General features: G+C 44.5%; 1 protein-coding gene across 1 annotated transcript in view; it reads right to left on the minus strand.

Annotated features, from left to right (window-relative positions):
• Positions 1-2,721: 2,721 nt before the first annotated feature.
• The window catches only part of LOC146075941 (uncharacterized), a 188,970-nt gene continuing 175,295 nt past the window's right edge, over positions 2,722-16,396 (minus strand). Inside the window, exon 3 of the mRNA XM_083185643.1 lies at positions 2,722-8,151. Coding sequence (XP_083041769.1) covers positions 7,117-7,986 — 870 coding nt within the window. The 5' untranslated portion in view covers positions 7,987-8,151 and the 3' untranslated portion in view covers positions 2,722-7,116. The remainder of the gene's footprint in view (positions 8,152-16,396) is intronic.

The following is a 16,396-nucleotide window of genomic DNA, read 5'->3' on the forward strand; positions in this document are numbered from 1 at the left end:
TTAGGAGAATAAAAAAAGTATTCAAATTAAAAAGATAGGTTGGAATAAACCTGGGGGAGTATCATCTTCTTAGTGGCGTAACTTGAATTTTTTCACCCCCCGGCCAAAAGATGATCTGGCGCTATCCTATAAACACACACACACACATTAATTATAACATATTTTTTTTTACCTACATGCTCAATACCAGGGGTAACATGCTCCTTGTAATACTCAGGCTACAGAGGAAGGGAGGTAGTCCATGAGCAGCTCCAACTGTACCTGCCCGCCACAAGGTAGCGCTCACTTTGGTTAGGGCTATAAACAGTGCCAGTGGCGTAAGTTCATTCCAGTTGCCCAGAGGCAAGATAAATATTGGTGCCCCCTCCCCCCCCCCACCAAATCTCAGTCAGTAAGGTGTCTGTCTACAGTAAAACAGGTAATAGATTCTAATACAGTGAGATCAGGTGAACAAAAGAAGATATGGTACTTTTGCATTATCACTGCGCCCAGAATCCCTACATACGGCACCGTAGGGAAATTGCATCGCATCGCATGGGCCATTATAGCGGCAAGCTATGCGATTTTTTTTGTTAATTTATTTACTGCTCATGTCCCCAGGCCATCTCATCGCATAGCATCGCACCTCCCGAAAAATCACATGCGATTTTTGATCGCATGCAATTTTATGGGGTGCCATGCCAGACACTTGGATGGCATGCAATTATGTTTAAATGACCCCCCCACTATCCACGTCAACCCGAAGCATGGCGAGTGCAGCGCACCCCGCGAGGGGTGGCGGAACGCATCCGTCCGACCTTTTCATTCCCCCACTATCCACGTCGGCGTGGAGTTGATTTAATATAGTGTGGCGAGCCCCGCGAGGGGACGTGGTTTCCTTTACATGGATTGCACGTCCACTCGCCACGCTTTGGGCTTGGTGGCTCGCTACGCTCACCACACTATATAAGATCAACTCCACGCAGACGTGGATAGTGGGGGAATGAAAAGGTCAGACCGATGCGTTCCACTGCCGCTCGCCACGCTTTGGGTTGGCATGGATAGTGTGTGTGTGTGGGGGGGGGTCATTCAAACATAATTGCATGCCATCCAAGTATCTGGCATGGCACCCCATAAAATCGCATGCAATAAAAAAAAAATCGCATGCAATTTTTCGGGAGGTGCGATGCCATGTGATGAGATGGCCTGGGGACATGAGCAGTGAATAAATTAACTAAACAAATAAAAAAATCGCATCGCATGCCACTAAAATAGCATGCGATGCAATGCCACTATGCAGAATAGCCCTCTACGCATTTGGCGTAGTGTTCGCCGTGATAATACACAAGTACCGAATATACTAATACAGATAAATATTGTGACTTTGATTTGATTTTGATGATGGGCCTGTCCAGGGCCACTGATTGGGATTTGGGAACATAAATAACACGTGGTACATGCATCACGCATTAATTGATGCTGAATAAATGAGAAAGGGAAAGTTGAATAAAATTATTTGGGTTAGAAAAAAAAAACAGCTGGTTTACTAGGTTGAACCCAAATACCGGGTACGCATAGTGAACATTGTGCATATTATGAGATTTAATATTTTTTGCCATGATAATATTACTGATTTTCTAGAACTAGTGAAATGCTTCAAGAAGGTTTTTTCGATGTATGGAGAGTTTTGAAGAAGGGATGGAACTGATCAGACAGAAATATCCCGACATACATTTTTATCCAGCAACTCATCCATAAATCTATGTTATATTAGATTTCTTTCCGCTATGTCATAATACTGCAGAAGACTTTGCTTATTGTACAGGACCCTACATAAATTAGCCTTGAAATCTTTTTTCCATCCTGGACAAAAGATTTCAGGCAAGAGCACATCTTTACCAAAGATTTTTCTTAAGATCCCCTGTGCGTTCCTATGGATCTTCCATTAAATCTTCTGATCTTTTGTGCAGCACGTAAGATCAGAAGATTCAGCTAAAGATCCGCGGGAGCGCGCATCGGACCAAAATCGGCCGATTTTCGACCGATTATCGGTAAACATCGGACGATATATCGAAAATCGGACAATCGGCCCAAAAATCGTTCTAGTGTGTGGGCACCTTAAGGGCCTACCCTTTGCGCCTAGTTGCAGGTGTTTGTCTTAAGCAGAATGCATTCTCTTTCACAATGACTAAGCGGAAATGATGTTTAATGGCGTAAGCATTGATATAGGACTAATAGCTGAATGGTCTGTGCAAGTTGTCTTTAGTTTTATAAGCTTAGGAATGTGATATTGAAGTTACAGTGACCAGTACCACCAACCAGTCTGGAACATCTTGTTGACACAAGTAGATAACAGGGGTACGCATGTGCAGGCCCCAAGGCCATGAGGTCAATGATGCCACAATAGTCTTTGCTAGCAGCAGGACGTTGGGGGATAGGTGAATTAATGACAGAAATATGACTGAAGGAAAAGTAGGCCAATAAGACTCAATGCTTACGAGTCATTAAATAATGACATTTAAGGTATAAATATTGGAGATAGAGAAGGAGGGTGTAGGCAGTTGAGGAATAAGGGGCAAATACATGGAGAGGGGCTAGACGTGTCTGGCTGAATGACTGTCCCTGTTGAAGTATAATCCAATCAATGTTATGTTTCCTGGATTAGTCTGCATTTGCAAATACATGTGGTAAAGCTATCTTTTAAGTAAAGCATTGTCATTAATTTTTACAAGTTTGTGATGGCGTGCAATTATTTCAGCGTTTGCCATTATATTAAAGGGTTATAGAATACTTAGATATAAATAAGCTTTTTCAGCATGAGGTGATCAATAGCTTATTGAAGGGGTTCCCAATCTTTTTCGAATCACAGCACCATAGAGTATCAGAATTTGTCCACGGCACCCCTAGGCCCCCAAAAATATATATAAAATGAAGTAGATTGTGTTTGTATGTGCTTCTTAGGTTCAGTTATGTGGTAAAAGGCATTATTTGCTTCTGATTGTACACATTTTATGATTGGCAGCCACCAGCACTGGTTTTATCCATAAATAATTGATCATAAATAATTTGAATTGGTCCTGGACCACCAAACCGTGGCACCCCTGCAAGTGTCCCGAGGCCCCCCAGGGAGCCACGGCACACAGTTTGGGAACCACTGGCTTATTCAACAAACAGCAAAAATAAACATGGAGTCAAATGAGGTTATAGAACCATGATTTACTTATAAGACATAATTCAGTAGCATCCAATAATCAGACTGCATACACAGAGAATGACAGGAAACAGTTTAGCCAATAAATGATCTCTCCGCACGTTACATTTGCCCCACCTACATCGCACATGGTTTTGTCCATTTGAGAAATATTTGGCTTTTGGGATCAACATTAGGCCCCTAATTATAATCATTTTAGGTATCTAGTTAATGCATCAGCAATTACACAATCAAGGAGGACTCTGGGAATGCTGTCAGTTTACTTGTAATAAGAAATTATGAAAATGTAATATGCAGATAAGTTAATACGTGTTTTCCTGTACATAGACAGATACATTTCAGCATTACCAAGTTGCAGGTACTCGTGTCATAGCACATCTGCTTTTTCCTGTGTCCAGCTCAAAGCACTCCTGTAGTCATAAGCACATCTGCTTTTTCCTGTGTGTCCAGCTCAAAGCACTCCTGTAGTAATAAGCACATCTGCTATTCCTGTGTCCAGCTCAAAGCACTCCTGTAGTAATAAGCACATCTGCTATTCCTGTGTCCAGCTCAAAGCACTCCTGTAGTCATAAGCACATCTGCTATACCTGTGTCCAGCTCAAAGCACTCCTGTAGTCATAAGCACATCTGCTATTCCTGTGTCCAGCTCAAAGCACTCCTGCAGTCATAAGCACATCTGCTTTTTCCTGTGTCCAGCTCAAAGCACTCCTTTAGTCCTAAGCACATCTGCTATTCCTGTGTCCAGCTCAGGGCACTCCTGCAGTCATAAGCACATCTGCTATACCTGTGTCCAGCTCAAAGCACTCCTGTAGTAATAAGCACATCTGCTATTCCTGTGTTCAGCTCTGGACACTCCTGTAGTCATAAGCACATCTCCTGTTCCTGTTTCCAGCTCAAAGCACTCCTGTAGTAATAAGCACATCTGCTATTCCTGTGTCCAGCTCTGGACACTCCTGTAGTCATAAGCACATCTCCTGTTCCTGTGTCCAGCTCAAATCACTCCTGTAGTAATAAGCACATCTGCTATTTCTGTGTCCAGCTCAGGGAATTCCTGTAGACATAAGCACATCTGCTATTCCTGTGTCCAGCTCAGGGCACTCCTGTATGACTATAAGCACATCTGCTATTCCCGTGTCCAGCTCAAAGCACTCCTGTAGTCATACTGTAAGCACATCTGCTATTCCTGTGTCCAGCTCAGGGCACTCCTTTAGTCATACATCTGCTATTCCTGTGTCCAGCTCAAAGCACTCCTGTAGTCATAAGCACATCTGCTATTCCTGTGTCCAGCTCAGGGCACTCCTTTAGTCATAAGCACATCTGCTATTCCTGTGTCCAGCTCAAAGCACTCCTGTAGGAGTATAAGCACATCTGCTATTCCTGTGTCCAGCTCAAAGCCATCCTGTACTCATAAGCACTTCTGCAATTTCTGTGTCCAGCTCAGGGCACTCCTGTAGTCATAAGAACATCTGCTAATCCCATGTCCAGCTCAATGTACTTTTGTAATTATAAGCAAGACTGCTATTTCTGTGTCCAGATCTAAAGGCCTTATTCTAGTTCACTCTTTCTGACAAAATCCTTCTTAGATGGACAAAACCATGTGCACTGCAGGGGGCAGATGTAAAATGTGCAGAGAGAGTTAGATTTGGGTGAGTTATTTTGTTTCTGTGCAGGGAAAATATGGACTGCTTTATTTTTTACACTGCAATATAGATCTCACTTTGAAGTTAAATCCCACCCAAATCTAATTCTCTCTGCACAAGTAACATCTGCCCCACCTGCAGTGCACATTGTTTTGTCCATCTAAGAAGGATTTTGTCAGAAAGAGTGAACTAGAATAACCCCCTAAGTACTCCCTGTTGTCATAAGCATATCTGCCATTCCTCTGTGCAGCCACAATGACATCCACAGTTCCTGCATACTTATACAAGTACTGCATCTGCTCATCCTTCATTTTTTTTTTAAATTGTAATCACTGTTGAGGCGCTGGGTTCAGAGCCGGGCAGTGTAATTACAGAAAGGGAGGAGATGCTTGTCCTGCAGAATCCAGAAGCATGGCTGTACCTGCAGTAGTGGCGATGGGGCTGTGTGACTGATGGATGGGGCACTGTACAAGCACAATCCGGGGCAGCCACACTGCTGGATACCGTAGAACAAGCGTCTTCACCTCCCACCTCATTCCCAGGAAGTACACTGACAGGCCCCAAACCCAGCACAGCAGCAGTGATTACACATAAAACAAATGAAGAAATACATTTTACAGGGTGCAGTGGGGCCCCACAAGCCCCATCTCCTTCACCATGTATAGTTAGCGGTTCCGGCCATGTCTATGTCCCCTCCCATACATGCACCGATTTGGTGCTCTGTCTGTCAGCCCGTCTTTACCCCAATATGGTGCTCTATGGATCCATTTTTGTCTGTGCCCCCATCCGTTCCATCTATATGGGATATGCCTCTTCCCCCATATGATATGTCTGTTAATCCGTTCATCAGTGCTGCCAAAGTTTCCATTTGGTGCATTCTCCATCTGTCCACTCATGCCCCCATCCGCTTATCCCCTCATCTATGCTTCCACTGACAACCTGTAGTCTAGCAGTGTCTATCCTGTTCGCTCCTCTCTCTTGCTAATTTCTCCCTCTTCCTGACTAGGGCATTCTCTCATTATATTTTTCCATGAAAAACCTTTCTTCCTTTCTAGCTCACCCCCCCTCCTGCTTCTAAGGGGCATTGTAGCAACAAATCTAAGGCATCAGGGGTTTTCCAGATTGTGCTAAAGGGCCCACAAAGTTCTAATTAATCCCCTGCCTTTAATCCAGAACTAATAGATCTGCCTGTCAGAAATGGAATCCCAGTACTGACAGGAGCTCCAGGAACTCTGTTTCCTTCTACTAGATCCAGAACAACAACTGTATATTACAGAGCTCAGCACCGGCATAACAGCTGTATATTACAGAGCTCAGTACTGGCACCAGCAGTACACCTGTATATTACAGAGCTCAGCACCGGCATAACAGCTGTATATTACAGAGCTCAGTACTGGCACCAGCAGACCAGCTGTATATTACAGAGCTCAGCACCGGCATAACAGCTGTATATTACAGAGCTCAGTACTGGCACCAGCAGACCAGCTGTATATTACAGAGCTCAGTACCGGCATCAGCAGAACAGCTGTATATTACAGAGCTCAGTACTGGCACCTGCAGACCAGCTGTATATTACAGAGCTCAGCACCGGCAGAACAGCTGTATATTACAGAGCTCAGTACCGGCATCAGCAGAACAGCTGTATATTACAGAGCTCAGTACTGGCACCAGCAGACCAGCTGTATATTACAGAGCTCAGTACCGGCATCAGCAGAACAGCTGTATATTACAGAGCTCAGCACTGGCACCATCAGAACAGCTGTATATTACAGAGCTCAGTACCGGCACCAGCAGAACAGCTGTATATTACAGAGCTCAGTACCAGCAGAACAGCTGTATGTTACAGAGCTCAGTACCAGCACCAGCAGCCCCATCACCAATGTCTGTAGTTATACTGCAGTTCCAGTTCCTAACAGAGAGGCAATGTCCCCAAGTTCACTTGTCAGACCGCTCCGGTCTTTCAGGACTGATTTATATATAACATCTGTCACACTAAGAAAGCAAAAATTGTCTCCCTTGAAGGCATATTGTGGTGAAACAAGTTACCTTACGCTGCATTCAGGCCCACAAGTGATAATTAAGTATTGTCTTCCTAGTAACACTACCTGCATTCACAGCATTTTTAGTTTCTCTCCTATGTGACTCCACTGATGTCTGACAAGCTGTGACTTCTGGGAAAAACAATTGCTACATTCAGAACATTTATATGGCTTCTCTCCTGTGTGACTCCTGATGTTGGACAAGAACTGACTTCCGGGAAAAACATTTCCTGCATTCAGAACTTTTTTATGGCTTCTCTCCTGTGTGACTCCTCTGATGTTGGACAAGAACTGACTTCCGGGAAAAACATTTCCTGCATTCAGAACATTTATATGGTTTCTCACCTGTGTGACGCCTCTGATGTCTGACAAGATCTGACATCTGGGAAAAAAATTTGCTGCATTCTAAACATTTATATGGCTTCTCTCCTGAGTGACTCCTCTGATGTAGGACAAGATTTGACTTCCGGGAAAAACATTTGCTGCATTCTAAACATTTATATGGCTTCTCTCCTGTGTGACTCCTCTGATGTCGGACAAGATGTGACTCGTGGGAAAAACATTTGCTGCATTCAGAACATTTATATGGCTTCTCTCCTGTGTGACTCCTCTGATGACTGACAAGATGTGACTTCCGGGAAAAACATTTGCTGCATTCAGAACATTTATATGGCTTCTCTCCTGTGTGACTCCTCTGATGTCGGACAAGATGTGACTGCCGGGAAAAACATTTGCTGCATTCAGAACATTTATATGGTTTCACTCCTGTGTGTCTCCTCTGATGTAGGACAAGCTCTGACATCTGGTAAAAACATTTGCTGCATTCAGAACATTTATATGGCTTCTCTCCTGTGTGTCTCCTCTGATGTACAACAAGCTGTGGCTTCTGGGAAAAACATTTGCTGCATTCAGAACATTTATATGGCTCCTCTCCTGTGTGACTTCTCTGATGTAGGACAAGAAGAGACTTATGGAAAAAACATTTGCTGCATTCAGAACATTTATATGGCTTCTCTCCTGTGTGACTCCTCTGATGTCTGAGAAGATGTGATTCATATGTAAAGCCTTTGTCACACTCAGAGCACACATGTGGTTTCTCTCCTGTGAGGCTCATCATGTATGAGGTGAGAAACAAATTAGTTGCTGAAGGTTTCTTCTATCCAGAAAATAAAATTGCTTTTGTTCCTCCTCCTGAGGTGTAAGGAGATGTTTTTAGTTGGATTGATTGGAAAACAATATCCTTTCCATGTTGTCTTAATTTGAATACTGCTCCTTATATGTCCTGTAAGAAAGTTAATATACAATAAAAGTGGTTACCTTGGCAACCATTATGCTTTTACATAAGACATTTATACACAATAGCAAATATCACTGATGTTATATTTGTGTATAGATGTGCTCACATACATCCAGCCTCCTTTTGCGTTAAACAGCCCTTCTAGTCCCACCATGCCATAGCAGGACTGGAAGAGCTGAGCATCTGTTTTATTAAAAAGATTTGCAAAGCAATGTGAATAGGATGCACAAGCAGCTTCTGCTGATTAATATGTGGCATGCCTGCATTGTGTCTGTATAATAAATGCTACATTACTATTTTCCAGTAACACACTGTAGCGTAGCATCTCGTATGCAGATACAGCAGCGGTCGCACTCAGAATATAGGAATACCACATAATTATATTAGCAGAAGCTGCTTGTGTGTCCTCTTTGCATCAATTTGGGAATAATATGCATTTAACAGATTAAAGTCCCACAGTTGCTTGGTGCTACCAAGTCATACGACACTCACTTGTAATGTGTAACACAACTTGTGGTGAATGGGGGGTAGATGTATGTGGACACATCTGTAAGTTGCCAAAATGCTGGGACTTTATTTGCAGTCACATGTACAGTAATGAAACCTCTACCCTCCTACAGCATATCCCAATATGTATACAGCACACACGGTTTATTAATTTTTGTAGGATTGTTGTATAATCCTCATCTGATGACCTCATAATGTACATTACATAAAAGACAAAGGGTACTTATGTAGTATCTGGGCTGCCGATTTTGTGATTGTATGCCTTACCTTAAGGCATACAATCAGATGCGATGCGATTTTGCATAGGATTCAATGTTAAGAAGGTCCTGTTCATTTCCCCACTATCCAAGTGGGCATAGAGTTGATTTTATATAGCGTGGCGAGCGCAGCGAGCCACCGAGCCCGAAGCGTGGCGAGCGAAGCGAGCCCCGCATATTTCTTAAAAAGTATTCTGTGTCCGCTCGCCACAGGTTTATATCCAACTCCATGCCCACTTGGATAGTGGGGAAAGGAAAAGGACCCCTTTTTCCCATTGAATTCTATGTTAAAATGGACTCAGACCATTTTAACATTGAATCCTATGGAAAAATCTTGACCATCGCATCGCATACGATTTGGTCGCATGCGATGCGATACGATTTCTAAATCGGACACCCAGATACTACATAAGTACCAGACAAAGATATGGTACTTGTTTCCTAGCACGGCGCCCACTACGTTTATTGTGTAGAAGGCTATTCTGCGTTAGAAAAATCGCATCACATGCGATTTTCTAAGTTAATTTGTTCACTGCTTTCATGTCCCCAGGGCCATCTCATCGCATGGCATCACACCTCCCACAACGATTTTATGGGGTGCTATGCCATGACATTAGGTATACAATAATATGATTGTATGTCCCAAAAATAGTTTTAACGCACCCCCCCACTATCCACGCCAACCCGAAGTGTGGCGAGCCCCGTGAGGGGGGTCGGAACGCGCCCCCCGACTTTTTCATCACCCCACTATTCTCGTCGGCGTGGAGTTGATTGTATATAGTGTGGCGAGCGCAGCGAGCCACCAAGCCCAAAGCGTGGCGAGAGCACGCGGAATACATGTAAAGTAATCTGCGTCCCCTCGCTGCGCTCGCCACACTATATAAAATAAACTCCACACCGACGTGGATAGTGGCGTAATGAAAAAGTCTGAGGACGCGTTCTGCCGCCGTTCGCCACGCTTTGGGGTGGCATAGATAGTGGGTGGGGTGAGGTTTACCTATTTTTGGAACAAACAATCATATGTGATGCGATTTCCTTACAGTGCCGTACGTAGAAAATCTGGGCGCCGTGCTAGGAAACAAGTACCAAAAATATATCAGACCCAAGGCAGTCCACCACACAATCCCGATTCTAGTAGAATCTTGAAAGAAATGGACATGGGGCGATGAAGAGTCAAATACAAATACATACAAGTTTGGAGTGCTCATTTGGATGTTATGTAATGGAAAAATAAAAATGGCAATGTGTAGAACACACAGGGTTGGGTACCACAATGCGTAACCTCACTCTCACTGATAGATGAAAAGACATGTATGTAAAAGGTTTCTTTACACAAATTCAGGGTTCACCTCGTGTGCAGTCATGGATTTGGAAGTGGATGCGTATCATACTCACTAATAAACTAACCGGTATACATGTGTAAAGGTATCTTTAAGAAATCCAAAACAATGGATGTGGATTTGAGTAGGTCACGTCCGTAGAGCTCTCTTTGGATGTTATGTATATTAGGGATGAAAAAAGATAATATTTAGACTATCTTATTTATAATACAGATTTACAAGCACAAAGGGGTTGATCCCACAATGCATACTCACACAGATGTAGGTGTGTGTATATAAAGGTTTCTTTCTCAAACATCTGGGATTCACCATATGTTAAATAAGGTGTTCCTTAGTGATTGCATACCATACTCACTAGTGAACTGGCTGATACAGGTATATAAAGGTATCTTTTGCTTGATATTGGTAATTCTTCCAGATAATTCTTTCACCATGGATTTATATGCGCCGATTGTCTTTAACTAGTTCTACTCCCCAGAAACCTTTAATATGGTTCATGGAGCAATTATGAACCTGTTTGAAGTGCAATGATGTGGGGACTGCATCATGTGCAAGTCATGTTATACCACTGACAAGAAAACTCTTGAACTAACTTTGAATAATCATGTTTTTAAAATTAAACAATTTATGACGTGCAACTCAAAATTCGCTATCTACATAATGTGTTCATGTAATAAAGTGTACGTAGGAAAAACTACCAGAACTTTAGAAATCAGATGGTTGGAACACATAAGAAATAGAAAAAAAGTTAATCTAGATCATTCCTTTCTCATTGCACATCAAACAGGTTCATAATTGCTCCACGAGCCATATTAAAAGGTTTTTGCGGAGTAGAACTAGTCGAAGACAAATGGGTTGAAATTTAATAGGATGAGAGATTCAGAAAGTGAGCGATTTGGTAAGAAATCTCCAGTTTTTTTAAAGCGGCAATCAGTGTAAATGATTGCCGCTTTAAAAAAACTGGAGATTTCTCACCAAATCTCTCACTTACTGAATCTCTCATCCTATTAAATCTCACCCTTGGGGTCATAAAAATAAGGATCTTATCTTGGCAAAAAAAGAAATGAGATAAATAATTAGCATTTTTTTAATACAGCGATGCATATCTCACTTTATTATCCGTTAAAAATAATGGAGGTGCACCCTCTTTAATATTCCCTTTATTACCTGTTGCACTTAGAGCACTTTTATGTAAATATTTGGTACTTGTGTAGTTTCACGGCGGAAGTTACGTCGTCAGTGTAGCGTCCCTTTCAGAATCAGTATAGTGTTCCTGCAGCCAGTGTAGTTAGCATAGTCAGAATTAGCGTAGGGTTCCCACGGCTGCTTAGCATAGTTAGTGTACTCAGCGTCCCTGTCAGAAGTAGTGTAGTGTTCCCGTGTCCAGCGTCCCTGTCAGAGCCAGTGTAGTGTTCCCTCGGCCAGCGTAGTCAGTCAGCGGTACGCAGTTATCGTAGTCAGTTAGCAGTACATTGTGTCAATTATGTCTGCCAACAAATTAACCATCTTTAACCTGCCGCAGGCGGAGGAGTTGGAGAAATTTTTTACAGTGTCACCACTTCCTCCCAGAGAAAAGACATGTACAAATGGGCATCCAATGAGACAGGGTGAGATTTAATAGGATGAGAGATTCAGAAAGTTAGAGATTTGGTTAGAAATCTCCAGTTTTTTTAAAGTAGCAATCATTTACACAGCAAAACCAAACTGGTTTTGCAGTGTAAATGATTGCCGCTTTAAAAAACCTGGAGATTTCTCACCAAATCTCTCACTTTCTGAATCTCTCATCCTATTAAATCTCACCCTATATGCCAATGAGCGGATGTGGTGCTGCCACATAAGAAGCTGTGTCAAGAAAGTTAGTCTCCGGGCCGCACAGTGGTTTCAGGGATGCCATCTCACATTTATGAGTTTTCTACACTTTGTGTAATACTAACAAGTATCACATTTTGTGAGTGGCCCCTTTTACTTTCAAATAAAACCACCTTATGCGGGACCTGGATTTAATGCCACAGCCCCAACGCCAGATTGGTGGTCCAGGCAAAATAGTGGAGGTGGACGAAAGTCTCTTTGTCCAGAGAAAAAGTCATGTCGGACACGTTCTGCCTCAACAGTGGTGGTTTGGAGGTATATCCTGAGTCACCGGTGAATGTTTTGTAACGCCTGTGGCCAGCCGTGATGCCAGCACCCTGATGTCCACCATCAACAAGTATATAGAACTGGGTACCACTATATATTCAGATTGCTGGGGTGCATACAACACTGAACAGCTTGAGCAGGAAGGGTACCGTAATGCTTGTGTAAACCACCGGTATAATTTCCTGGACCCGGAGACTGGGGATCATACCCAGAACATGGAACGGCTGTGGGGATCTTGCAAGCGGCGGAACAAAAGGCAAAGGGGCACTGCACGCCAAAATCTGGACTCATATCTTCAGGAATTTATTTGTTGCAAAACTCTCGGCACAGAAAACGCTTTCCAGCGGGTTCTATATGCCCTAACTCTGCTCCCAACGGCCAACAAACCAGCTGACACAAATGCAGACACAGCTGTGTCAACTTCAGCTGCGTTTGCCTTGAATGCAGAAAGTGAAGAATAACTGTTTCATTATTTTCTTTGTCTTGTTATTTGATATTATTGTACTTTAAGTGTTTTTTTTTTCTTTATTATTCAGTAAAATCCAGTTACCAGTTAACACATGTCTTCATTACTGTCTCAGATGTATGATATGGTAGATGTGAATTTTTTCTTTAAACACCCCCACTATCCACGCCAGCCGGAAGCGTGGAGAGCGCATCGAGCCCCACGAGGGGACAGGTTATGTTCTCCCGACTTGTTCATACCCCCACTATCCACGTCGTGGAGTTGATTTCAGAAACTGTGGTGAGCGCAGCGAGCCTGAAGCGTGGCGAGCCCTGCGAGGGGATGCGGAATACATGTGAAGTAATCCGCGTCTGATTGCCACGCTTCAGGCTCGGTGGCTCGCCACACTTTATATAATCAACTCCACGCCAACGTGGATAGTGAGGGTATGAACAAGCCGGGAGGACGCGTAATGCGTCTTCTTGTGAGGATCGCTGCGCTGGCCATGCCTCTGGATGGCATGGATATAAGGAATTTGGTACTCACCGATAATTCCCTTTCTCCAAGGCAGCAGGGGACACTGCAGTCATGACGTGTGGGATAGTGTTGGTGCTCTGAGGAGTCGGCACTTTAAGAAAATTTAGAAATGGCTGGCTCCTCCCCCCACTATCCCCACCAGACCCCAGTCTTAGTAAAACTGTGTCCGAGATAGGGAGAGAAAAGGCAAGAACCCAGAAGGAGGAGGAACCATGACATACGAAGAAGACAAATCATAAGGTCAAGCAAACCTGACACTCTGTAAGTATATACACAAATTAAAGCTTAACCACATAAAGGCAACATAACCAACCATCATCAAGTCATACATCTGACCTGATCTAAATATCATTCCCATCCTTTTAAGATGGCTGAAACTAATACCTGACCACCTGGTAGGAAGCCAAGCACTGGGAGGGCATGCAGCGTCCCCTGCTGCCTTGGAGAAAGGGAATTGTCGGTGAGTACCAAATTCCTTATTTCTCCCTCGGCCAGCAGGGGACACTGCAGTCATGACGTGTGGGAATAGTACCAAAGCACTACTCCCGGGCGGGAAAGCGCTGCGATTCCTGCAACACTGCCCTGCCAAAGGCCGCTTCTGACCCAGCAAAGGTTTCAAACCTATAAAACCGGGCAAAAGTGTTTGAACCTGACCAAGCGGCTGCCCTGCACACCTGGGAGAGAGAAGCCCCTCTCGCCAGAGCCCACGAAGTGCTGACTGATCTGGTCGAATGAGCTGTAATCCTTGAAGGAGCATTCCTATTTGCATGGACATAAGCTTCCCTTATAGTTAGGCAAATCCATTGAGCCAATGTTCTTTAGATGCAGGCCACCCCTTGCGTTCAGGGCAATAGAGAACAAAAAGACTGTCCGTTTTCCTTAACGTTGCTGTCTTGGATAGGTACATATGCAACGCTCCTACTGCATTCAATGAAGCTGAGTCCTCGGCAAAGACCGGAATGACAATAGGCTGATTCAGATGAAAAGCTGACACCACCTTAGGAAGAAAAGACTGCTTTGTCCTCAACTACGCCTTGTCTTCGTGAAAAATCAGAAACGGCGACCGGCAAGACAAGGCCCCAAGTTCCGACACCCAGCGAGCCGAGGCTAATGCTACCAGCATAACCGTTTTCCAAGTAACGTATTTTAGGCTTACCGAATCCAAGGGTTCAAAGAGGTCAGACAGCAAGTACTTCAAAACCAAGGCTAAGTCCCAAGGTTCTGTTGGTGACCTGAAGGGAGGCTGAAGCCTCAACACTCCCTTCAAGAATGTCTGTATTTCTGGTAAGATCGCCAACTTAAGGTGAAAGAAAACCGATAACGCTGAAAGCTGTACCTTTAACGAGGCCAGACGCAACCCTTTATCCAGGCCTTCCTGGAGAAACTCCAGCAACCTTGACAGGCTAAAGACCGCTTTTGGAACCTCGCGTCTTTCGCACCAGGCAATATAGCTCTTCCAGATTCTGTGATAATGGGCCGAAGTCACTCCCTTCCTAGCCCGGAGCATCGTTGGTATAACCCACGACGGAATGCCTCTTCGTTTTAGCAACTCTGTCTCAACATCCAGGCCATTAAATGAAGATGACGTAAGTTTTGGAAGGCGAATGGCCCTTGCTGAAGCAGGTCCTGTCTCAGAGGTAGACGCCAAGGTGTGTCTACCAGTAGACGCTTTAGGTCCGAGTACCACGACCTGCTTGGCCAATCCAGGGCTATTAAGATGACAGTCGTGGCTTCTCTCTTTTCCATTGATCCCAAGAGTTCTGAAGAAGGTAAAGGAGGGAATATATACGCCAGACAGTAGTCCCACGGAATCGACAGGGCGTCCACTGCCACTGCTGCAGGATCCCTTGACCTGGCGCAGTAGACTGGAAGTTGATGGTTTAGCCTGGAGGCCATCAGGTCTATTTCGGGGTTCCCCCACCGAAGTGTCAGCTGGCGGAAAACTTCCGGGTGTAGGGCCCACTCCCCCGGATGAAAATCCTGGCGGCTGAGGTAGTCCGCTTGCCAATTTTCCACCCCCGGAATGAATACCGCAGAGAAACTTACAGCATGAGCTACAACCCATTCCAGAATGGGCCGGACTTCCCGCATGGCCGCTCTGCTCTTGGTGCCTCCTTGTCGATTTATATATGCGACAGCCGCCGCATTGTCCAAATCCTGATCTGCCGACCCTGGAGGAGGCTGTGTGCCTGCAGGAGCGTTAACCTGATGGCTCTCAATTCCAAAATGTTTATTGGGAGCTTCGACTCTTGGAGTGACCACCTCCCTTGAAATTGGTGGACCAGAGTCACCGCTCCCCAGCCCCTGAGGCTGGCATCTGTCGTGACTATGGTCCACATGCAAGGCCTGAAACTGCGCCCCTGGAGAAGGTGCGGGGTGTGAAGCCACCATAGAAGAGACGAGCGAGCCCTCAGAGAGAGTGACTCTCTTGTGTATCTGAAGATGTGAACCCGACCATTGTGATAACAGACTATCCTGAAACGTCCGAGAGTGGAACCGGCCGTAAGGAACTGCCTCGAACGAGGCCACCATTAGTCCCAACAGGCGAGTACACAGGTAAGCCGAGACCCTGCGCTGATGCAGAACCTGCCAGACCCTTGTCTGTAGAGTTGCAATCTTGTCCAACGGAAGGAAAATCCTTTCCTCGACCATGTCGAAAATGAGACCGAGGAATTGTAGTCTCTGAGATGGATTTAGTTGAGACTTTTTGAAATTCACAATCCATCCATTTTGAACTAAAAACCTGCAAGTCTGCAAAGCGTCTGCCACCAGCTTCTCCTGAGTGGGCGACTTGAGAAGGAGGTCATCTAGGTACGGGATGATCGTTATCCCCTTTAGACGAAGTGCTGTGATCATACCCGCCATAACCTTTGTGAACACCCGTGGAGCAGAAGAAAGGCCGAACGGGAGCCCCCTGAACTGAAAATGAAGACCCTGGACCGCGAACCTCAGAAACCTTTGATAAGGCTCCCAAATCGGAACGTGCAGATACGCGTCCTTTATATCCA

The sequence above is a fragment of the Crinia signifera genome, chromosome 4, assembly GCF_055691185.1.
Source record: "Crinia signifera chromosome 4, ASM5569118v1, whole genome shotgun sequence".
In the NCBI taxonomy this organism is placed as follows: domain Eukaryota; kingdom Metazoa; phylum Chordata; class Amphibia; order Anura; family Myobatrachidae; genus Crinia; species Crinia signifera.